We start from the raw sequence: 26,193 nt of genomic DNA on the forward strand, positions 1-26,193 counted from the left end.
AATGTTCTCACAGCTGACAGTTAAACGAGGCTTCATCTTCCAGCCAGCTCCTCACCATCCCTGTCAGATACCGACAAGACATCCTCCCACCCCCTCTTAAGAGACCCTTGCTTACCCTCACCGAGTCCTCCCGCTTCCTTTCTAGCTCGTAGCCGTGACAACGGGAGGATGGACGGCATCCTTCCTCAGAGAGACTCTGGGGATGGGCATTTTTAACATGAGACTTCTGAAAATCCCAAGCGACTGTAAAGCGAAACGTCTGTTTCAAGGACTTTGTGCAGTTTTCATACACGGTTCCGTTTCTTTTACAAGAATTTGCTTGCGATGGTAGGTATTTGAAATAGAAATCCCAGTGGAACAACTATCCTACATTCCTTTCCTCAGGGGACGCTGCTTACTAAAGCAGTGTATTTGAACCCAAACTTTCGGGTATATTTCTGAAGCTATTAGACGTAATTCTCCTTTCGCTCACTCCGCTCCAAACTTCAGTGCAACCAGCGGCATTGCATTAGAAAAATCATTATCACCCCGTTAAGGGAAATCGCCGTCTCTATGAAGCGCGCAACTGCGAAACGTTCAATCCGAATCAAATGCCACCTCCCGCTTTAAAGTCATTCCGCCCCTCCCGGTCCCTTCCGCCCCCAGTTAATCACAAACAAAAGCCTATAAACGGAAAAGAAGATAATCAGAAACTCAACCACCCCTGCTATAAACTTCATCTGCACGCCCTCCGCTGACACTTAACGTCAAATACTTATTTCCCAAGTAAATTTTACCGAATAAACTCCAGCGGACAAAGGTGTAATCCACACAAAAAAAAAAAAGTCACCTCAAACTTTCTGTGCAGTGTCGAGTCTGTACCAGTGGATTTTGTCCCCGTGACATCACACAACTGACCTGGGCCGAAGATTTGGCGTAACACGTAAAGCCATATGCATATAGGCAGAATGTTGCTTTGGGCATCTTGATGGGTTTTCCCCCCCCCCCCCCCTTCCCCATATTTTTAAGTAAAATAATTACACTTAATCAGCATAAAAGGTAACTAAAACCTCCATCCCAATTTCCGTAAATGTTAACAACTAAGATATTGCTCATCAGCTTCGCTTGGTCCATTAAACTGGACTAGGAAACTTAATTATGTCTGTAAAGAGTTTAGAGATCCTCAAGAGGCAGCACGGAAGCAGATGTATTATTAGTTTTAATTGTGTAACTCCTCAACAACGGGAGTTTAACGAGCAAAGTCTAAGGCAGCCATTGTCTCCTCATCCCCTCGTTTACAGTTACTGCTTGCAAGATAGCTCTCGTTACGCAGAATACGTCAAACGATGCTATCATTTTTAAATTTTTTTTTTTTTTTCTTACTCCCACTACCTACTTCACGGCGGTACGAGCACGGGTGTGCAAGCAGCGTTACCTGTACACTAGAATGTCGTCAGCAGAACTGTTATACTGAATCTGGTACATTCGGATCCCAGGGAGGTGATGCTGAGAAGGCCACTGGATAAGAGCAGAGGACGACGTCAGCTCAGCGACCACGACCACCTTCTCTTGCTGAGCCTTTGTTTCATTTGGAAAGCTTGACTTGGCTGATATGAGAATGTCTGAGGGGCCGGGCTCCGCATCTTTATCGCAGTTGGTGCTGTTGGCGAGGTTAGGGTACGGGGTAACGAGGAGTTCGACTGGAGCCGTCGACTCTCCCGCAGCGTTTGATGCTATACAGGTAAATGTGCCCTTGTCAGTCAAAGAAGTAACCAAAATATCCAGAGTACCATTCTCATAGGAAATCGTCCTAGAGGTGTTGGAGACCAGCTTCCCATCGGGTGAGATCCAGCGAACGTAGGGATCTGGATCGCCAACAGCTTTACACTTCAAAGAGACGCTTTGGCCTTCTGTCACTGTTAGCTTCGGGGTTCGGTGCGTTATCATCGGGGGTTCGCAGACAAATTCCTCCTCTTTAATAGACCAAAAGTATTTGCCCATCAGCTCTGGCGGGGAGGCGCAGGTTTCGAGATCGTCTTCTCTGGTGAGACGTCTCAGCCACACGAGTTCGCAGTTGCAGTGCAAAGGATTCCCTCCGAAGCTGAGCACCAGGGACGACAGCGGAGATCCTTTAGACTTGGCGTACACGGGTATTCTGGAAAACAAAGGATCAGGAGGGATCTTTTTCAACTTGTTGGAGGTCATGTCTAGGCGGGCAAGTTTGTGAAGGTTTGAGAAGATTCCCTCTGGCACAAACTCAATGAGATTATGATCCAAACTGACCGTATTGACATTGGAAAGTTTGGCAATTGTTTCCCAAGGAACGTTAACGAGATTGTTGTAGGACAGATCCAGGTCTTCAATTGTTTCAATAAAGTCATCCAATGACCCGGGAGAGATATAGTTTAACTGATTGTTACTGAGTATTAAATGCCGAAGGTTAATTAAACCTTTGAAATGATCTTCATTGATGTAAGTCAGTCTATTACTATCCAAGTGTAAGGCGTGAAGGCCTTTAAGATCAAAAAATGCGTAAGGCATGATTTGACTTATTGTATTCCTCGACAGTGTCAAATGAATTAGGTTAGTCATGTTTGCAAAATCTTTTCTCCTAAGTGTAGTGATAAAGTTGTCCATTAACCTTAGTTCTGCGGTTCTCCTGTCAATACTGGGGGGCACAAAGAGGAGCCCCGTCTTCGTACAGAGAATCGTGAAGGATGGAGACAGGTTTTGACACATGCATCTTTTGGGACACATCATGGCCTTCACAGCTGTGCTAATAACCAGTAGATAGACAACCAGCCTTTCCATCGTAAGAAAAAGAACAGACCTAAAGGGGGGAGAAAAAAAAAAAAGAAGAAGAAAGAAGAAATCCATGTAAATATATTTTAATTGGGCATTAGAAATAGGTTTACATTGAAGCAAACTGCGCAAACTGGAAACACCTTCCGAGACAATATTAGCAGTTAATTTCGTTATCAACTTGGATGTTTTCAGAACTAAGAGCTGCTAGTTCTGTGCGAGTTTGGCTCCGCTCTCCTCCTGACGGCAATGCTTTAGATTGACTGTGAGGCAACAGCCCATCACTACTGCTGCTCCGGGACACGCTAACAGGGTTACCTACCTACCAGCAGCTCTTTGCATCCAACGGTGTTGACAGTTGTACTTTAATAGATGGAACAAAGCAAGATGCGAAGCTGATACTTGGTGAGAGGAAAAAGCAAATGCATGAGATTTTTTTGAGGTTAAAAGTACCATCTACGTAACTTTCTCCGGGCAGATCCGACTGTTTGCTTGGGGCCAGAACCTCATTTCAACCTGCATTGTCGCTTCACTGCTTTGTGATCGTGCTTCCCTTACTTTTTTTTTTTTTTTTTGCCATTAGAGATGTCCAACAGCTTTTTTGGCTTACCCTTCAAGCTCATCTGTGCCCTTCCTCAGACTTACCTATGCTGAGCAGCGAGCTTCTTGCAGAAATGCGTGTTTTAAGGACAAGGGTTTGGTTTCTGTTTTGGTTTGGTTGGTTGGTTGTTTTGTGGGGGTCTTTTTTTATTACTATTTTTTTTTTATTTTCCCCCAGGAGGTGGTAGAGGTCTAAAACTTCTACAGCAAATAAAGAGAAGGAGAAATACCTTCAAAGACATTTCTGAAAAGCAAGACTGTGTTCAATCAGAGAAGCAGGTCCTTTTTTTTTTTTTTTTTTTTTCCCCCTGTGCAACATAGGTAGCAGCTTTAGAAAAATAAATTTCATAATTGCACACGGTTTTTGGTCAATGAAATTATCTCTGTGAAATCTTATGTATGCCAAGTTATTTCCCATTGTATCTGAAGTGCTTGCCTGCTATACCAAGGGTAGATTTTCATTTCTACTTTACCTCCAGCTGGCTGGAAAATTGTTAAGCATTAAGTGTGGTGACTCGAGCAGCCACGAAGGTTGAAACTCCCAATCTGCAATGTAAAGGACTCAAACTACGTGTTTCGTGCGAGTGTCCAGGTACAACCCAATCCCAAACTCCAGCTGGCAAATCCAAAAAGATGGCAGCGATCTTTCTGCAAATAAACTCGTCTCGTTTTACTTCTCCAGCACGATAGAGATCGCAGCTGGTTAAAGCGAATTTCATGTGACAGTTCCTTCATCTAGCAGGTAAATCCAGCCGAAAAATTATCAACTACTGCCTTTGAGAACAAGCAACGGCACAGGAGAAGCGCGAAGTCGGGGACGGCAGCATCGTCTGCTGAGTCAGCGCTCTCTAAAGAAAAAAAAAAAACCCACTGCCAAAGCTTTGGATTACAAGGGCACAATTTGCTGTTAGTCAGCAGATTCTTACAGCCTGTTCGGTTGTGGGGTTGGGGTTTTATTTTGTTTTGGTTTACTTTCATGGTTTCCATGAGTTAGAGCTCCTTTAGAGGGCAACGGATCTTTAAGATACGGAATTACTGTATCACCGTTGCAGAGTCTGGAAATGAGTTCAGTTAGATCAAATTTAAAGCTCCATGGAGGGGGGGGAAAAAAAGTTATTAAAACCAACCCATCGCTTATACGGTATTATTACTTCAATTCGGGGAGCATGAAACTCGGTTTAAACCACGCGCTTACCTTTTAACCAACGCTACGCGTTCACTTATTAGAGATTAATCTTCAGTTGGATGCAATTCTGACCAAATCTCTGCAAGTCTCTCCACTTCCTCCCACCCGTGTTACCCTACGAACCGTGAATAACTCCACGTTTTTCACATCTCAGCCATAGCTCTACCAACCGCAGCCCTTTGCCCGTCTGATCTTTAGCACTGGCTTCGAATTCAAATATAAAACACAATGTTCAGAGTTGGAGAGGGCCAGTTCTATTTTAGAAAAAAGATAAATTTTCTGTTAAGAACAGCTGAGTTACAGGAAAACAAAACCTACAATGGAGTTTGCGCAAAGCTAGTTCACTTTACGCTTATATTTTTTTCTAATAAGCATCCTCTTAGTTATGTCTTACTTCCTGATCATTTTTTCTCAGCAGCCTTTATGATATTTAATACAGTGCGCGACAAGCTTTATCTTTCAAATATTTGCTTTTTTTTTTTTTATTTAAGAAACCCATTTCTACTGTCACTCCATCCTGTACTCCGAACCCTTCTTGCCTCTAATGGCTCCATCTTTTCACTCCTGCTAGCTACAAATGATTAACGGATGCGCAATTACCCAAAAAACAGGCCGCTGTGCAATATTGTAATTCCCTTGTTTTGTCGTTAGCAAATATTAATGCAATTTTAATGGATTAACTGCCATCTGGGCTGTAAGAAACCAGTACAAAACCACTTCACTTAAACCATTATTCTGTTAAAAAAAATAATTAAATGTTACTAATGTGAAACCATTGCAGTAAAATTAATGATTTTAGAGGCAACAACGAACACAGCGCAATTACTCTTACAAACCACAGAACAGTCGCAAGGAAATTGCGACTTGTAAAGAAAAGCTGCACGTAAGTGAATTACCGCTGTTGCTCTGGATTCTCGTTAAAAGCAGGTTTGGTACTGTCACCTAAAAACTGCATTGGGAACATACCCGCTTGCATGATAATACAGTCGTATTTTTAAAGATGGTTTAATTCGCACCACCTCAGCAGAAGGCAGTGAAAGAAATATAGTTTGTGCTTATAAGAACGTCCATGGATCTAGGACACGGGGGGGGGAAAACCCCCCAGAAAATTTCTCTGAACTGTTGCTTATTGACTCATTTCCTCAGTTGCCATCTGCATGGCTGCACCTTAAAGTTCATGCAAAAAAAAAAAAAAAAAAGTTAATTTAATAGTTTAATTCCAAACCGTTTAATTCCAAAATAATAATGACTTATAAATTAGCATAGTTCCAGTTGGAAGGGACCTACAACGGGGTGGTGGTGGGGGGGGTCACGTTCAAGATACGTGCAGAGAAACAGGGTTTTTTGCTGTTTTCTTACAGCAAAACATTACCATTGGCTATCATTTGCAGTCTATATTTAAAGGATGGAATATTTAATTCCAACAAGTCACAGCTACTGGCCTATTAACTTTGTTCTGTTGGAAAGAGTTCAAGTTGCCTTTGCTGTGAATAATTCATAACAGATTTTTTTTCGACAGCTTTAAATTGGTACTACGGCATGGAGATTTCCTACACTCTGCAAAACACACACGGCGCTTCAGTGTGAATAATGATGTGTAAAGATACTATTTTACCAACTTTAAGGAAGAAATTCCATCCTCAAAAAAAAAAAAAAATGGTCCTTTGCTAGGGAACGGCAGCCTTCTCCAACACGCATTTATTTCAGCGTAATCTGGTTCTTCCTCTCACACCTAGCTATTCGTTTTACTGGAATTATTAGGAAAATATATTCATCAGGAAAACATAGTCAAGTACGTGGTTTCCATTCTATACTAATTTATGCTGCGTCTATCCGGCATTCATCCACATCCTTCAGTGGCGTTTAGGGGCTGTACCTACGTCCGGGTTTTTTTGGTTCAATCTCCACTGAATTGGGTTACTGGCTGGCATGTAGAACGTCATCTCCAACCATTCTACGCCCAGACGTATGCCACATCGAATACTGTCATCGCCTCCAAAGACGTGTCTTTCTGCCAGTTTCGAGCACGTACTAAAGGTCTGCTAAAACTGTTATTCTCTTATCCGCACCGTTTAATTGCTCGGCGCTGACCTCGTGCAGTACCCTAAATACAGAAGCATCGGTCAAGTCTCCCTGAAAGAGCCCTTGGCTCGCGACGGCACAGAAATATCGATGCGCAGAGGTTGGCAAATAGATACCGGGTATTAGAAACAGCTATCTCATACCGTATTTTCTTGCACCCTCGTCACGCAGAAAGGCGGCCTGAGATATTCCATCCAAAAGCATTGCTTTTCCAACAAACAAAATTAAATCTGGTACATAAGATATTCCTGCAGAGGCTATCCGCTGCGGGGATCCGGCCGAGATGAACCGACTGCGCTCCTACGTAATCCCGACGCAGCTTTTTCGATTGTCGTGCCGCCCGTGACAACATGGTTGTTGCACAAGATGGGTGCTCGCCATCTGCACCCATAGAAGAAGGAAATAAATAATAATAATAAAAAAAAAAGCAGCAGCTTTTTCTTGAAGGAGGCTTTATTACCCTTTTCTGATCCAGAATTAACCACCGCATTGGAAAAAAAAAAAAAAGGTCAAAAAAGTATCTTTAATTTACCAACAATAAATAATTTGCTTAATTTAGCATCGTTTGCCCCACCTCTAAACGAGCAAGAAACACTTCCAATAAGTGTTTAAGAAATATCTTGCTAATTTTCCTTTTTTTTTTTTTATTTTCTTTTCCAAAACCATTGGGAGTACATCTCCAGATACACTTGGGCACAGAGCAGATTAGCTGCAAATCTGGTAACCAGCATTTCTCCGAACCCAAATTACCATAATTAATATTAATACTAAGGGGGGGGGGTTAAATCTAGTTCACAGCATAATAGGAAAACCAAACCATTTCAATATTAAAGAGGGCCGTGGAATAAGAAAACCAGAAGTAAAAGCACAGTGATGACTTTCATCTCCATCTTAATTTTTGCCTCACCTAATTCAGTCATCTGTCGTGTGTATTAGCAGGCCTGAAAAATCATTTCTTTGTTTTTTTTTTTTGTTGTCAAGACGTTGTTTTTTGTTCTTGTTGGTTTTGCACTCCCCCCCCAAAAAAAAATTTACTGATTTGTCCCATTTCCTAAACTTTAGTGCATATCATATACTGAGGAAGGTATGGAAGTAATTACCACCAAAACCTTAAATGCTTAATGGATTTATTGTGGGAATATCTGCATTCCCTCCCTCTATTTCTTTCCTTTCATGAAGGGCTCATGATGAGCTGATCTTTTTTATCCCCCCCCAAAAAAAAAATCCTGAACTGGAGCCATTTAATCTACGGTTGAGGTAGCCAGGACACCGATGTAAATTAGGAAACAGAAATAACTCCCGCGAGTTTTGATGAATTGTCCAAGGTCTCCTGAAGATGCACTTGATGAAAAGCAGAGAGTGAATTATATATTGATGTTTTATTTAAGGACAGAGCAGATTCTGGTGCAGTGAGCCTGGAGGCAAGGCTACTTCAGAGCTACCACGCTGATAAACGAGATACTCTTAGCCATGCCGCACATGGCTACACAGCCAATATCAGCAATTAGAAGCATTAATTCTTTATTGGAGGATCTCCTATGAGTTGCAACACATCCCACCACCAAGTCCTAGCACGTTGTACCCAGTGAAGTGTTACACGGCGTGGAAAATCGTATGGGTTTTATCTCACCGGCTTCTCTCTGCTGCTTCTTGTGCTGGGGAATTTGGTGCACAAACGGTTCCACCTTCAGCTGATCTGAACACCTCACGCTGAAGGTGATGCTCTGCTAGCAAGAGCAGAGCCTCCTGAGGCACCTCTGAAAAAAATCTACGAGAATCACAGAGAATTTTCCTATAATTCCACTTGTGCAAGGGCTGTTTGAGGTTATCTGACTCTTAACATCCCCTATTTGACAACAAAAGTCTCTTGGAAATACATAAAATCTTATCGTTCTGATGGGAGAGTGAATTTAAGATGAATGTGTTGGGTTTTTTCTTTTTTTTTTTTTTTTTGACATCGATTTCTTAAGATGAACAGACAAGCACAATTAAGACCAGGACAGCACTGTTCAAAAATGTTCCTTAGAGGGAAAGACATAATGATCGTAGTAAAAAAACACTGCGTGGTTTAGATCATCTCTTCTTACTCGGGAAAGACAAATTACATCCCTGATGGGACAGGTCCTTGGCCCCGTTGGGTCTGGTGGAGATTAATGCCAGCAAAATCCCCAAAAGTTTGGAGCTCTGTATTAGGAAATGGCTCCTGGTCAGAACTTCCTACCAGGAGATGGAAAAGTTAAGGTCTTTGATAGAAGCAAAAATACTGCCCTTTAAGTGTCTAGAAATTTAGGAAGAGAGGCACGATGGAAGCAGAGGACTCTTCTGTGTAAAACACCGTGCGCCGACCATGAAGAAAAAAATGCATCTTTGGCTTTAAGACACTTAACGCGCTCTCAACTCCTCAAAGAGGTTGTTGGGAGTTTTTGTTTTAGGATAGTCTTGAAGCAGTTTGGCAACATATTTTGCAAGACCATAAAACCCACGAATGCCTCTGCGACACTGAAAAGGGGAACTTTTGCTGCTTAAACCAAAAATCATCTTATTAGAAGGGTCTGGGTAGACCTTTTGTGGGTAGTTCCTAGACATACTTTAACCTCTGTAATATAAAATTCCATAAAATATCCCCTCTCTGGGTAAAGAGGATGGGAAGATGAGTCAAGGGTCTTAAGTCTCCATTGTGCATGACTTCGTTCCGGTACGGACAGTTAATAGTTGCAGTACGGTTAATTTGCCCTCAGTTAACATCCAATATTTGGATACACAATGAACCATCCCTGCATGCTCTGCAGTCTTGCCTAATCTGGTCTCTCGAGCACGGTCCTAATTTCTCAGGATAATTTAGTTTCCTATCATCGCAACAAACTGTGATGCCTTCTAAAACGGTTTTCCAACCAACCTGGCAACTCTAGTCTGCCAGGTGTAAAATAGAAAAGAGGTCCGGTTACGACCTTTCCTCCTTCTAAACCCAGTTCCAGCGTCCTGCCATACGTGGAAAAATGACAAATTGATTTGAGAAGGTATTCAGCAGCGGAAGATGCTCTGGGAGACGGCGGGTAACGTTGTTAACGGAATTCAGGATTCTTCCCTGCGGACCATGCTCGGCAGATGTTGTCGCAGCCCGTGCCGTACCACCACCGGCGTCCAGCTGTTGAGCTGCCAGGTTCTCACCACCCTAGAGCTGTCAGCCCTTCAGTTCCACGGGTTTCTTGTCTCGCTGCATCCCAGTCTCCAAGCAGAAAAGCCCAGGCAAATAAATATCCGCTTCAGGGATGCATATTCCAAGAGGAAGCTTCTGGGATCACGAAAATGAGGAAACAGAAGCATTTTGTGTCTGCCCTCAGGTCTGCAATGATTTGAATCGCTAAGTCCGGCTTCAGCTGGGCTGCCTAAACCTGTGGTTTTCATAAAGGCTTTGCAATATGGATACAGAGAGATACGCACTATAAATAGAACAAAATTCATCCAAAGCAGGTATCGCATTCCCTGCTGCTCGCTCCCTCACTGAAGGACAACTTGCTACAGCCAGTCATTAACAGTTCATCTGCTGGAGAGGGGGGAAAAAAGGGGGAGCAGGGAGGAATAAAAAAAAGAAGAGGGGAAAATGGAGAAGAGAAAATGAAGAAGAGGAAAAAAGAGGAAAAGAAGAAAAAAAAGGGGAAAAAAAAAAAAAAAAGGGGTCTGCAGACTTGCATGCCTATGTAAAACCCCCGAAACGAAGCTTCGTTAAGGCACTTGCTGTTAACACGGGGGGAGAAGGGACTGCCCAAAGCTCCACCAGCCTCTGCGTAGAAGCCAGCGATCTAAAGCACCAGTGCTAAAAATAGCAACGAGGGGCCAATTACAAATGGCACGCTGCCGAGGCGCTGCAGTGCCGGGAGCTGTGGCATCCCGATAAGCGTACCTGCGAGACACGGCGTGTCTCCCTGCAGGCTTCAGAGCCAGATTACCGCTGCTTTGCATAAAGAGACAAGCGACGGGGTTTTCTGACTTCCGCTGAAGCGACGCTCGCGCAGCAGCTGGGCGAAAAGCATCCAACTCAACTTTGTGGCAGCCCTTAGGCGAAGAGCTTTGTGACAAAACTCTTTGCGCTGCGTATGCGTTTCTTTCTTACGGCGTTGCGTAGAGGCGAGAGCCACTACCTTGCATCACGAGGCAGCTGTCAAGAGGGGTGTGCAACCATTGCAAGGGATTATAACGGACTCATGACCGCTTCAGCCAAACCTGCGCCAAGCGCCCCCGAGATTATATGTTCTGTTCCAAAAGATGATTATGGAACGCAAGCAAATTCCGGCATTTCTGTTGGTTAATTCAATGCAACTAGCTGTTTATCGCGACAGAAATAGCCTGACGGTTCTCACGAAGTTCGACAACGGGAAGAAGTGCGAAGTCCTGCACCTGGAGAGAAACGACCCCACGCACCGCTCCATGTCAAACAAACCTAGGGAGACTTTTGCACGAAGATTTAAAACCGAGTACTCTACAGCTTGCTGCAAAAGCTTATCTGACTCCGGTCCTGGTTGCAAGAAGAAATTGTCCCAGCACTTCAGTTTCTTGGATGATCTCACCTCGTCGGTCAAGACAGCTGGAGCATCATTTTCCTTTGGGGTTGCTACACACTAATAATTACAGTATTGCCGCTGAAAAGCTAATGCAGTCTTCTAAAATATTCTGTACGAGGAAATATGTTGACACAGCTCTATTGTGCTGTTAAAAAGACTCACAGATTCTCTTAAAGCAGTCTTAATGAAAGAGTGGAAACAAGCAGTGGCAGGAGGTCAGGAGAATGTCAGATGTGAGGAAAGGGAAAAAAAAGACCTATTAGAAATTTATTACTTAGTCTTTGAATAAGAGATGATTCTTCAGACCACAAGAAGTCACCCACTTTGTAAAACAAATGGAAAATGCGTTTACTGTTCACCGAACCACGCTCAAAGGACTGACTTATTAATTGTGGGAAGGCGCTTAGGCCCTCCGCAAGCTATGCAAAAGGACCAGTTTCATTGCACCGAGTCCTCTATCAGTTCTTATTCCCTTCCAGTGATGATTCATGAACTCTTTTGCCTGTCGGTCATGTATTTGTAAACCTCAGAGCGAGACGTTCGCTGTTGGCAACAGGCAGTAGAAAGGGACAACGCAGCCCTCTCCCAACGCCTCAAGGAGCAGAGTTTTCTCCGCGGAGAAGAATCCAGAAGTTCTGCACAATTACCTACTGATTTCATGAATTAATAAAACCACCTGCATAGGAAGGAGCTTTAGCATCGGGATTGGAAGTGGCGGTGCTGTGCCTGTGCACTGGGTCTCTGTTACAAGGCTGTGAAATGGAATCTCGGGTGTGCAGCTACGGTTGTACCACGACGACACGCACGCGGTCCCCAGTAGGAAACTGCTCCAGCGTAACGCAGAAGAAATACCAGCAGTTGGACTCGACTTGCTTACTACTCGTATAAACATTCATATTGCGGATAATGTCACGCCGTTGAAATGCAAACTAAACAAAACCCACCAAAACCTACCCCACACGCTACACATAATATTACTTTCTGAAACCATTTCTGCAGGTTTTCCCGTTCTCGCGATCATTACGGACCATTAATTCATGCTAACCAGACCACAGTCTTTATGTGACTTGATATTTGGAAATATATTCAGCCGCGACGTTAAGTGAACTGCAAGGAATGACCTGTAGAAGATTGATGCCCTAAACCATACTATGACAGACTGAGCAGGGAACACAAAAACCGTTGACCTTCCTCGTAGGCTCCTTCAGTGGCATTAGAAAATCCTGGAGAATCATAGAATCATTTAGGTTGGAAAAGACCTTTAAGATCATCAAGTCCAACCGCAAACCTAACACTGCCAAGTCCACCGCTAAACCATCTCCCGAAGCGCCGCTCACGTTTTGCATCACCGATACTACAAACTATTGCTGCCGTAAAGAGAAGAACGTCTACTTCTCCCAGTGCCATCCGCTGCCCCTACTTAGAAAGCATTTCTCAGCAATATCCAGCGTCCTCTTAAAATGTCAGCGCGGCGTCCGTCCCACGTGAATTACGACCTCAAACCAAACGGCGCTGTCTGTAGGCCAAGAACCCACCGAGATGAACATAAGGACCGGCTGTAGGAGACGCTGCGGATGACTCAGGTTGGAGCACTCTTCGCTTTGAGTCACCGTTGAATCGACGTCGGATTGTGATACCAGGTGTCACGGTGCTGCCTTCTTAAAAAGAAATCATTATGTGTCAGCTCTTCTCTCTCACATTACTGAAAGAGGGGAAAAGTGGGATTTTTATGAAGCGAAACACCAAGTAATGAAGTGTCCACCTACTACTATTAGGCATTTACTATGAGAAGATGTTCAACACTAAGTGTTACTGACTCTACTGTTTCCACTCTTTAACCAGCCCAAAATGTTTTACAATTGATGACAGCTAATGACACTTTATAACAAGGCTGGCAGACAATAATTTCATTACAAATCCCATGCCACCACCGTTCCCACCATTCAAAGTCTAACAAGCATAAAATTGCACGCTCAGTATGTATGCAGGCAGGTATGTCATTACTCTGACAAAGAAATGATAGTATTTGTAGACAGTGCGTTAACAAAAGAATAATATTCAGATGAAAATCACCTTTGGTTCAATATGAAGAAAGTGGGTTGCATAGAAAAATATGTGTCTCTTTCTACAGAAATATTTCATTCTTCCCAAACGTCCCTTCTTCCCAGTAGTTGTGGTTAGCACATTGAAGATGAGTCACTGAGCAATGGATTTCGGTGCCACGGTTGTAAATCTAATCACCCTCCTCCTTTCCAACTCTGTACTACGGAGCTGAGATCAACAAAACATCAAGATATATTTATATTTAATTTTTTTTTTCTTTATGCAATTCCTTTCATCTTTACACGCTGCAAGATAAATCAAGTTACCCCTCCACTAAAACATCGTGGGTGCCCAAAATTTAATCCTTAAGAATACGGAGGCTGCTTTAAACTGTTTTAAGCAAGACTTTAAATAAATGTATTTGCTTAAAAGGAAAGAAAGTATTCTCTACACTTAAACTGCAGTCCTGCTCATTTGCATTTGAGGCATTAATGGGCATTAATGCTTAGGCACGACCGGCCCAGAGACAATCAAAAATTTTGCCTATAAGCAGATGACTGCTTGGTTTCTACCACACAACACCTTCCTTTTCTGTTTAAGGAAAACCACGTAATAAATTCTTTATCAAATTCCAGCTCGTCTGGGGAGAACCACAAGCTCTACTGCCGTCACGAAGGGACAATCCACCATCTGCAGATAGCGCGGCAGGACGGAGAACGACCAACAAAATGCAAGCGACGCACGATAGGGCTCTGCTTTTGCAACGCAAGCACGACGTTCAGGTTCTATTCAGTGTTTCCCCATCACCTCTACCTTCTGCCAGGGCTTAAATCCACAGCAAAGCTGGGAGGAAAACAAACAAACAAACAAAAAAAGGCCATTCTCCGTTGTGCGCTGCACAAAGTAACAAAAGCGTAACACAAAGCCAAGCATTGTTGCCCAGCATGCAGCAGTTTCCAAAGAGACTTATAAACCCCTTGGCATCAAGATTAACGGCTTCTTTTCTTTTTTTTTTTCGTTTTTAATTGTAATTTTTCAGAACAATTGTGCAAAGCTTACTGTGCGTTCTTTTCTTCCTGGCTCGCAATTTCTTCTGTTAGCTTGAAGCAGGATCTCTACTGCCTTTCCTGATTAATGCAGAAAATCAGAAAGCCACAGGTGCCAGGAAATCAGAAGTTTGTAGGAAAAAACCCCACCTCCCCTCGCTGAGCGCGCTTGTCAGGGGATACCAGTATAGCGATAAGAAACAAGCTCAATGTAAACGTGTACATACGACAAATATAAAGACTGGCACTTCACTGTGCCCTACCCAAAGGTCCAAAATTACACTTCAAAAAGTACAAAGGATTCCTGAGCCTTTGGGATAATTGCTAACTCATCTATTTTCTCCTTGAAAACCAAGCGGTTCAGCTTCACAGCCCGAAAACGCGGAGGGTCGGCGAAGAGCTTCTGGCATTTGTCCTGGGATTGCCGCGGTGCAACTTCGCTGGTTCTCCTACAGCCCAGCAGTCCTGCTCTCCCCTTTGCCTCGGACCAGCCCTTTGAGATCGTTGCATTTAAGTGCATCTCGCCCGATAACTGCACCGTGCGAGGAAGCAACGGAGTATTTCCCTTTATTAATATAAAGCTATAGAGGCGGCTCATAATCCAGTATGCTTCTAATTAATCATTCCGTGCTACACGCGGAACTTATTCAACAGGCTCTGCCGTCATTCCTAATTTGCCTTAATCACCGCGATGATGTTCAAGCAGCATATTTGTGCTGCAGATATAAAATTGTTGTAGCAAGGCAAAGATGCGCGGAGAAGCAATTGGATCCAACTGGAGCTTGCTGGGTATATATTCTAAAGATGACATAATAGTTCACAAAATTAATCGAGACAATTACCACACACTTCAGACATCCGTACAAACCAAAAAAAATCTTCAACAGGCAGTTAACGTATCACCACGTAGTGGTGCGCGTGAGTTTTATTCCAGCTTGTGCTGCGTTCGTCACTGGCCAGAGCATGTTGAAAAGCTGATACGTCGCTCTTGAAGGACAAAAAGGATGCCAAAAGTTAATCTAGGCTGACTTTTTTTATCCAAAACACAAAAGATACAGCAGACTAGGGAAATAAAAGTGTGTTAAGTGTCACTTTGACCTCTGTAGATAAAGGATTCAGAAGGATTTGGGGGAGGGGAAAAAAAAATAAAAATCAAGCTCTTCAAAGGTTGTAGAAAACTGAGCATCAAAAGTTACCGCCATTCCCTTCAGAAATAAATGTTCAATATTTAATTAGACGATAATCTGCCAGACGATGCTTAAAAGGCTACTCTTTTCCTCTTGAAAGATGAATCCCGTGCAAGTGACCCCTCTACCGCAAAAGAGACGATACTTCTGTATCACAATTAATTCCTGACCACTAAGCGTCCCTCGGATCCAACGCTGATTTTGGCTTTGCAGTTGATGAGCAGAATGAAGAGATTTTTTTTTTTTTTTTTTTTTTTTTTGGCGGTCTTCCTACACAAGGAAGACTCGAGTGCTCTGGCAAGACAGATGGACAGACATTTGGCAAGATCTGGTGCCTTCAACAGAAAGGGAACAAGGCTCTATAATCATACAAGCATCTGCTATACAGGAGACAAAACCCAATACCGGCTAGAAAAGCAACTCACTCTTGGCGCCTAGAGAGCACCTCATTTGTGAAATGCTCCTAATCCTCCAAAAAAAACGACTGAAGCGGAGAGTAACGTACGTAAAAGTTGAGATTGCCAGACGGTAGGTTTGTCTGAACCCTGCAAATATGATAAAATGATGACGGAGTCCTCAACAACATAAAAAAACCAGAGGGGGGAATAATAATAATTAAAAAAAAAAAAAATCACCCAAATGCAAAATTTACTCCAGAGCAGCCAAAAAGGACTGATAAAGTATTAGTCTTAAATTTGACTTTTTCTTGCAGGAGATGAAGGTTGTCTAAGGAGGCAAACCAACCACAAGAGTCTCTAAGCCTCTAGAGCTTTGCTTCCTACTAGAATTAAAAATGACGAGGGGAGGCGGGAAAAAGATTTAAAAAGGGGGAAGGAAAAAAAAAAAATCACCTGCATTTTAGGTGTGTGCTGGTTAAACCATGACATTAGGGTTTTGTTGGTTTTTTTTTTGGTTGTGGGGGTTGGTTTTGGCTTTCTTTTTTTTTTTTTCTTTTTTTTTAAACTATTTTGAATTGGATTATAAAACTACATAATGTCTTCTTGCTGCCGGTACGCATAATTCACACCGCAGGAGCTGTCAGCGAAGGCAGACTATTTACGGGGACCAATTAACTCTGGTTTTGTAGCTTATCTTGATTTCTGCAGCAGAGAATGGCAGCCACTTCATGATGATGTAGTTTGTCTTTATGACCCGAGCAGTAATAAACAAATAAAGGGGCTTCCATTTCAGAACAAGGCTAAGAAATACCAACCGAAACACGCTTGCTGTAACACCGCGATCTCGACCCTGAACAGGAGCACGAGGTGGATTTGAGCAGTTAATTAATCACCCGTCATCTACAGTGGCTGTTTCTGCAGAGCTCTGGTGTAGCTAAAAGGAATTTTATTTTTTTTATTTTTTATTTTTTTTTCCACCCCACCGGAGAAATTCCTTAAATGACAGCGCTTGGAGACAAAGTATTTTTAGAAATGAGAAGTGCACTGCTGAGCATCTCCAGTGAATGTTTAATCAGTGCTCAGTGAGCCTGGCTGAATACGGTTTACAAATGTTTGTATCCAAATATGGTTTTATTTTATTTTATTTTTTTTAAAACACATCATATTTCTTCTCTTTATCTAAGGACAAAGTGCCTAGAAGAAGAGGTGGAGAGTGCCTCTTACCAGGTTATATTATGCCCCACCTGTGTCTTCTAGAAATTAGCTGCAGGTACACCTTCAAGCTGTTTATGTTGTGCATAATTACGTACATCTAGGTCATCTCCTTTAAACACCTCATTCCAGTTAAATTGGAACAGATAGTCAACGCCACCAAAAAAATCCACGACGTTAAAAAAATAATAATAATACATAATGATTTCCAACACTAAAACCTTACCTAATCCAAGAGGAAAATGAGCTGGCGTTTCCGGGCAAGAGCAAGCACCGCTATAAATATTGAATAAGGGTCTCAACACTCTAATTCTCCCAAAAGACTCTACAGTATGTGAATTAATATTAAAAACGGAAGACTCTTTGGACTACACGAGCACCAGAAAGCGCTAATTTCTCTCCGGCATCTGGCAAGCAAAAGGGAGTCCAGCTCCACAGGCATCGTTATTTAGCGCAATTCCCACACACGTAGACCTGGCGGTTGTCAGGAAACACTTTTTTTTTTTTTTGCCCTCCATATAACACGCAGCAGGTGTGTCAAACCTCTCAGCCGTTAAGTACGCTGCCGTACAGCTCTCACGGTGTTTGTAAATTCTCGCCCTTTCTCCATAAATATTTTATTTAACTGACAAGGTCTCATTTTATGCACGGGAAGGATCGACTACGCCTGAACCATTCCTGGCAGGTGTTGGTTTTCACCTTCAGATCCTCATCTACCGTAGGAAACCTCTCCGCGCTGCTCTTGACACCATCGCGTACCCGATGGTGGCACACCAGATCTTACCACCCACTGAATTAAGACAAGCAAGACCCTCTGCTGAGCCCCTCTACCTTCTCCAGGGAGATGTTCAACCTCTCTTGACTACATTCTGCACGGAGAGGAGCAGGATCTCAGCACAGGAAAGACATGGACCTGTTGGAGCGGGTCCAGAGGAGGCCGTGAAGGTGATCAGAGGGGTGGAACACCTCTCCTGTGAGGACAGGCTGAGTTGGGGTTGTTCCACCTGGAGAAGAGAAGGCTCTAAGGAAACCTTACCATGGCCTTTCAATACTCAAAGGGGCCTTATGAGAAAGACAGGGACGGACTTTTTAGTATGGCCTGTAGCGACAGGACAAGGGGTCATGGTTTTAAACTGAGAGGGGAGATTGAGACTAGATATAAGGAAGAAAGTTTTCATGCTGAGGGCGGTGAGATATCGGCACAGGTTGCTGGGAGAGGTGGTAGATGCCCCATCTCTGGGAACATTCACGGTCAGGTTGGACGGGGCTCTGGGCAACCTGATGTAGTTGAAAATGTCCCTGGTCATTGCGGGGGTGGTTGGACTAGATCACTTTTAAAGATCTCTTTCCAACCCAAACTATTCTATGATGATTCTACGATTCCAACGCTGACTCAAGGTTTCTCCTCCCCATGGAAGCAGGCTTTAAAGCACAACGCTTCGTACGTTGGGTTTTTTTGGAGCACAAACTAACTGCCGTTATTTATGCCACCACTTGATCCTCACACTGGAGAGTATAAAAGGGAAAAACCCACACAACACAAACCCCTTTTCCTGCAGAAATATTTTCACACTTCAGAAACTGGCTGTTATAACCTTCCTCCCCTAATTAAAATAGCTTCTGTAGGCTGAGGAATACAAGGGTATGGTTGAACCCAACCGCAGATGTTTCTGGGGGTTTTTTTGACCTTCCAGAAGCCCAGGATTGCTCTTGAAAGCTGAAAGGTTTCCAAAATGTTACTACTTAAAACAAAGACGATTGTTATTTCTGATACTGCCTTAAAACATCAGGCCGGAGAAGCGCGGTGTCAGCATTACCAGTAATTAAATGCTTTGCAAAGCACTACAAGATGTTCCATTTTGTGAAAAGCATTATGGAAATCTGAGCTGCTCGCTGCTGTAGGATAACAATCAGAAAACTCCAGCCCCTTTTTACTATATTCATGTAAAATTTTGTTATGCTCTTCCAGATAACTCTAGGAGACGTTAGAAATTAAAGCACATCCGACGCTGTGCTTACCTTGGTGACCTCAAAACTTCAAGCTTTTTCACACGTTTCTAATTAAATTTCCTAAATGTTCTCTAGAGTTTTGGCTAACAAAAAAAGCAACTGATGAATTCATCTTAAATGCTCTGTGGTCTTGGAGGCTACGTTCCTTCCCTAAACCCACTCCCTAACCCTATCTGCGGTGTGAAACGTGTAGATATATTTTATTCACTGATGGAATATGCGACCTGCAGTTACTATATCTGACCAGAGTCACCAAGTATGTGTAAACTCTTCCTCTTTCATTAACGCTCTGTAGGATGCTCCAAATTCTGTAGGATTGCAGATTTTTGAACAGGATGCTTCAGAGACAGTACCGAGATAGTAATTTTCCTGGTGGTTTATTGAAAGAATCTATACAATTAAGTCCATTCTGGCAAATTAATTATCCCAAACTGGAGTAAGCTATTAATCAACTGAATTATTCAGGATTCGGTTCCTTTGCAGTATCTAACCCGTACACCACCCTCCCAGGTTTTGGTGAGCGTGCAGGAGAAGTGTGTAAATCCTGTGCATACAAAGCCCTCGGAAATGCAAGCAAAAATAGAAGGCGGGAAAGATCCCAATATCAACTCCACCTTTCAGTCACCGGGTGCACAAACTTTTCCTGGTAGTTCAGCCGCAGGCTGCTGGAATGGACCTCAGCTGTTTTCTATCCACCTCCAGCATCCTGGAGCATCTTCCTTGAAGAATTACTATATCCGTATCCGAGATGAGGCGCGCAGAACTATATATAACACAGCTTTACGTCGCTGCCGACAAAGCGCCCTTGCAGCTATGCCTGTTTGCTCGCTGCTAAATGGCATTTCCCTTGGAGATCTGCATGCGTCGGACAAGATTTGCCCAACAAAGCTGGCAGAGAACACAAAAAGGTTTTTAAAGTCATTTCCTGAATCATAAAAATCTACTGGTAACTTCCCGAAAACCCTCAGTGCCAAACTAAGCAGCGCTGTAAGCACAGAAAACAAATATTAAACCACAAAATACCAAATCTGATTACTTGATGGCAAACAAAGTAGGAGTAGATGACCTTAACGCAGTATTAGTCAAGGGGACTATTCATCCTGGCTGTAGTGGCTATTGCCTTTTCTAATTGCAGCACTTCACGGGTTCCACTTGCTATTTGGGTCAATGCCCTGTTCTCCAGAACTTGCTTTCCTGCTCTGAAAGAAGATTTTCTTCCTTCGCATGAACTTAATTCCAAAACACCCATCCCTGGAAGCTGAAGAGATGGTAGTTCAAAACCAGTGGAAGGTCAACCACCTCTTTTTTTTTCTTTCTTTTTTTTTAAGGGGGATTTTACTGTTATTTTAACTTGTGTGGATAACCAGATACAAGAACACAGCTCTAACGCCTTAATGAAATATAAAAGGGCCCCCAATCCTGATGGAAAAGGCAGAGGCTTAAGCTGTTCTTCCTTCAAAGTGACCTTTGAGTTGAGTGTCAAACCTTTTGGGAGTCTCCTGCACTTTTCGTTAGCGGTTCGTTTCAGTACGGAGTCCTCAAGGTAATGGGTTCTCCGTTCAGATTCACAACACAGTGTCATGGATGTCCTGAAGCGGCCATCCATCCTGAAATTAAGAGGTTATGTTCTCTTCCAGCGTTGCACTTTATCAGGAGCATTAGGAGTGACAATATCGCAGCAGAGGCAGCAGCTGCAAGGATTGAATACCGAATGGTGCGGCAAACTAGAAAGGGCAGCCAATCTCAACATAATCTTCACAGAAGCGCCTCTTCTAAACCAGCCAAAAATTGTTAAGAGATTTGTTTTCTCCATAAACTAAAAATTGCAGACAGAGCAACACAGGCTCAAACATCTAGACTAGAGAGAAGGAAGAAAATTTTAGACTGAGGGTGGTGAAACACTGGAACAGGTTGCCCAGAGGTGGTAGATGCCCCATCCCTGGAAACATTCAAGGTCAGGTTACACCAGGCTTTGAGCAACCTGGTCTAGTTGAAGATGTCCCTGCTTATTGCAGGGGAGTTGGACTAGATGGTCTTTAAAGGTCCCTTCCAACCCAAACTATTCTATGATCTACTGTATAAACCAAGGTAACATACCCCAAGTGCCCAAGGAGAAAGCTAAGGAAATAAAATTAATGTAGATCTACCACACCACGCACCCCACTGCTCATAAAGCAGCTCCAAATGCCAGGCTATTCATAGGTCTCGTTCCCATTAGCAGGAATTATTTATCCTGCCTGCACAAAAACACATCAGACTGACTATATTTCAGTCTAAGCAGTACATGGACCTTTCCCTCAAGAATCCATCAAATTGAGCACCTGAGAAACACGGGAGTCCCTCTGGTCTGAAATTCAGCATCCCGCCAGGTATCGTGTGGAAAGCAATACATTCTGTTCGACAGCAAAAGCGGACCAAAAATCCCCAAAATCCAGGAGCGCTGGCCTAGTTAAAACGCCGTACCGATTTAACGGAAATTAAATCAAACTTGGGATTTCTACAGAGCTGGTTTCTAATGAAGCAGCGGCCCTCGAGATGGGAATTTCCTCATTTACCTGCAGTTCTGTGCAAACAAGCCTGTCCCTTCTCCTTCCCCTTGAGTGGCAAGCGCTCAGCACAGGTGAGCTGCCACAGTCACACCTGCTGCAAACGGTGACTCAGATTTTGGGGACTGTTCATGACATGCGACAGTTTCCCTATTTCTTTCCCACCTTTCCAGTTGTTCTTCCTTTCCGCTCCCCCCTTGACCTTATTCAAAAAACGAGAGCCCACCCCTCTGCTTTATTTATTGTCACATCACGTATCTCGCTGGGGCGTACGTAGAAAAAAACCCCCACCCTAAGAGTTATAAACTGTGAAGTTACTAGTTGGATTACTAATTTGATGCTTGCTGAGTGCTGCTTTTAAAATCAGTACTAAGAGATTTCCCAAGCAATGAGATTTTAGTGCTTGTTGCAGGCAACAAAACCTGCAGCTTGCCACCAGCAGACAGAGCCATTTACCATATTACAACGCAGCAAGACAGATTAACTTTTAGTTATGGACCCTGGAAGTTGTTTTCCTACTGCCTCATCTCGTTTTGCATATAACTCTGGCAATTTAGTAAGTGATTTTGTTAGTTTTATGCTACTAGAGAAATAGAGCTCTCCAGGAGAGCACAGATGTGCCAGAAACATTAAGAAAAACGCCAATATTTCATCTACCATCTATTAATAAACCACAAACCGTAACGTGAGGTTGTCGAAAAGCAGGAAGAAATTGCCAAATATCATCCCAACCCCTATGGGTTGCGGAGTCAGGACCTGCAGGTCTTCCAAGGTTCAGTGAAATACATGACTGCATTGGTCCTTTCTGTTTTCTTGGGGAGGAGGCGTCCAGACAACCAAAACAGTCCCGAGATGAAAAGCGGAAATTTCCCACCCTAAAAAAACCCGCCAGCAGCCTCCTGCAATGTCTTAGCATCGGGGATTTTGTGCCCTTCAGCTCTTGCTTTGGTTTAGAGTTTTACCACTAATGTGAGTTCACTGCTAGGTTAATTACCATCACGATGCCGCTGCCGGGGATCGTTACCGTAGATACATTAAAAGTCACAATCTTGAACTTACTTTTGGCCACACCGCAGCTTCTCAACGCTGAATGGCTGGCATGTATTTTTTTAATCGCAATATAACTTTGACATTTCACCATTAAGCAGGCACAGAAAGGGTTATCATGAGTCAACAGCTAGGTGGCAACATAAGCCACAGGCAAGTTAAAAAATGCCGAGGAGTTTTGAAACATCTTTAAAAAAAAAAAGCAACAAAACACCCCGAAAAAAACCAAAACAACATTGTCTGTCTCAAAATGCCTGACGAATCTGAACAGGGGTGAAATTTTAGCTAAGGTCTTTTGTCAGATAGACAGTTTAATTGCCTTGCTAAGGAAGACAATAACTGCAGTGGGTGGATTGAGTTTGGAACAACTGAGCAGCAGTAGAATTTAAAGCCTGAGATTCAGAAGAACAAGCGATACGGAAGAGGATGCCTTAAGCAGACCAACTCCTCCACGTCTATGTCGGGCAACGAGAATAACGCGAGCTTTGATCAGGGCAAGGATGAAGGTGCTGGAGCATGACCATGCCATCGCATCTCAATGGCTCATGGAGAGGGGAGTGTATTGCACCCCAGCTGAGCTCACTGAAACTTCACCTTATTACCAGGCAGTAGTTCAAAAATTGTATTTGTTCATCATTTTCAAACCTACAGAGCCCGCAATAAATCACCTTGGCTTCACAGTTTGAACGATGCAGCTCATTAAGTCAGCAGGAAATGTGCAGCGTGCAGCATTTCCCAACCTGCTTGTGAACAAGCTAAGCAAGCGCAAAAATGCAAGTCACCTTCTAGAAAATGACGATTATCTCTAAGATCATGTTCGGGGGAAAGCGTTATCCTCTGATCAACAGAATGGAGTTTATCCTTAGGGCTCCCGAGACCACAGGCAAGTCACCTGTGTGTTCTCTGTGTTACTTTTTGAAAGATAAATTTCATTTTGGTGTCTGCTGCTAATGTTTTGGTCTATGCCATCCACTACTCGTATCTCTTTAGGTGGGATTCACGAGATGCCCAGGTTATAAATGCTGTCACTAGGCTTGTAATGGCTCTGTAGATCCAAAGGACCCGGACTCTAATTCCATTAGAGGGATTAAAATGAAGCAAGAAAACTCACACAAAACAAATCCTTTGACTGCCAGCAAGAAAAGTGAAATGTTTCAGATGAAGAGTTCATAAGAGCTTGGGCAAAATACATTGGGTTTGAGGTCCGCAGCGAGACGAGATTACGGAGGAATTAAGTAGCACTAAAGGTGATTTCCTTTCCAAAAGTCATACTCAAATCCAGAAATACTCTGCACTAACGCGTCATCCTTTGTGAGCACCATAAAAAGATTTAAGACAGTCAAAGTAAACCGACAGAATTAGGGAGCTTTCGAACCAAAATAACAATTTCCTTCCAAAACTCTTCTCTTGGAGACGCAGTAACCCAGGCACACAAAGAGAAGTCACAAATCGGGGAGAAAGTCTGAAATAGCATTACCGGTCAGCACCTAACAAAGCTTCCCCTAAACGTTGCACACACTCAAGACTTAATGCTCCTTCAGTGCATGATCTTCAGACCTACAGCCCTTTATCTGTTGAAGCCCTGCTAAAACACTTCTCAAAGCCAACTGATTTCATGTTCTTTGCTGCCTTCTACTTTGGTAAATAAATAAATCCCCAGGTTTTAAAACAAAGAGGAAAACGTCTACCCGCCAAACTAGATGATCCTGAGAAGCAAGGATAAAATTAGGGGACGGCTAAAGAAATAAGAATCCAAACTTTTAATATTAGGAATCTAACTCTTTCACAGCTAGCAGGTTTCCTGAGGATCTCTTAAGATAACATTTTCTGGATGCAACCTATAGAAGCTTGCACTGAGATTAATTAGACAGAGATCTCCGACTGTAGGACTGCTTAGGTGCTCGAGTCCTGCATGTGGCATGGGTATTTATTCCCCTTCCTTGCTCAGATGGAAAAAATGTCCAGGTTAATCTTCTGCGCTGCAATAACCTTGTTTTATCTTCAGCGCCCGTCTCTTCTGTGCCTTTTGCGCATACGCAAGCAGAACCTCGCGGCGCTATCAAAATAAGTAATAATAGCGTGGCTTGTTAAGGGAGCGAGTTGTACTAAATTAGTCTGAAGGCTCATGTCTCAATGAGGAAGAATAAAGTAGCTGTGATTTTAAGATCAAGCAAGATCAGACCTTTTCATCACATCTTTACACTCTCAAATTCAGCTCTCGGAAAACCAGGGGCTATTTCACCAAGTACTCTGTCTTAACGGAGAAAACCTTTGTTTGAAATTTTCATGGATGGAACAGTTTATCTTCTGAATTGTTTCTGGCAGAGAACCCATTCTTGGTATTATGCCCAGTACAAACAGAACAATAGACAAACAAAATCCCAACAGGAATTTGAGGATCTGCAGACTTAGACTTAATAAATGGTTGCACTGCTCCAGTAAATCTAGGTTATTGCTGTAGTTCTAATTGTACTGAATATCTCCTAAACATCGTTTGTCTTCTAACAGTATCCTTCACCAAAAATAATAATAATAAAAAAGCATATGGCACAATAATAATAAAAACATCTCCCTGTGGTTCGGAGTCAGATGAGATGACAGGTCAGGCCTAACCAACTAAGCTCAACTCTGCGAGCTACAGATGTTGAAAAAGCCTGGGGAAGAGCATTCATCTGAAATGCAAAAGCAACTGCAACCACCATCTAATTACCTGCAGGCTTAGGAGAAACGAGACAAGAAGTTGTCCATTCTCAAGATCCCTGGCGAACCCTAAGTTTAAGGTTGACCTAGCTAAAAACTCCAACGTGAAGCCATTCAAGACACAGCTTGCACAGGACTCTACTGTAAGTTCAGATGGTTTGTTTGGAAGCAGAGAACCTGCAACGTGTGCAACACGGATTACTATCAAGCCTCCAAAATGCAAAAGCCACGCATCGTCTAGGAAAGAGATACCAGCACAACTTTGCTCCTTTTGGGTAGGGTTTTACCCAGAGCGTGGAACCAAAGCTGGATCTCAATGTCATGCAAGCCACGTTTTTCTTGCAATCACAAAGAAATCGTCCCTCTGTTGAGCAACGCTTACATGTCCTCAGTTCCGAGAGTGTCAAATATTAAATATCATACTGCCAAGGGCAAGATGAATTATCTAAATACTATAATGGATTAATGATCCTGGAAGCAGAGGGTGGCTCAAAGGCCAAAGGGGGACAGATAGACACTATCTCGTCTCATTCTCTTTAGAGAAGCATCCGAGTCACATCTTTGACCAAGGCAAAGAAAATGTGTACTAAGCGGAGAGGTCATGATTTGCAATTTGTGGTGTATAATTACCGCAGCTGAAGAGGGCAAGGATACAAGCATGCGAGGAGAGCAAAGCAACAACCCTGGAGTGCATGGAGGGTGCTACAGCTGAAGGATGCTCATTAAACGGGGAGAGGCACGATGCTGTAGGGCAGTATATGCTGAGCGAGCGTAGCAACCCCACACCAGACCGCTC

General features: G+C 43.1%; 1 protein-coding gene across 2 annotated transcripts in view; it reads right to left on the bottom strand.

The window, feature by feature from the left end:
- LOC129200164 (leucine-rich repeat and fibronectin type III domain-containing protein 1-like protein) overlaps positions 1 to 26,193 on the bottom strand; it is a 52,785-nt gene that overhangs the window by 9,703 nt on the left and 16,889 nt on the right. For both annotated transcript variants that reach the window (XM_054811436.1, XM_054811435.1), the window contains exon 2: positions 1,415 to 2,809. In XM_054811436.1, the coding sequence (XP_054667411.1) occupies positions 1,415 to 2,790 (1,376 nt within the window). In that variant the 5' untranslated portion in view covers positions 2,791 to 2,809. The remainder of the gene's footprint in view (positions 1 to 1,414; positions 2,810 to 26,193) is intronic.

Source organism: Grus americana (genome assembly GCF_028858705.1).
Source record: "Grus americana isolate bGruAme1 chromosome 34 unlocalized genomic scaffold, bGruAme1.mat SUPER_34_unloc_1, whole genome shotgun sequence".
NCBI lineage: Eukaryota > Metazoa > Chordata > Aves > Gruiformes > Gruidae > Grus > Grus americana.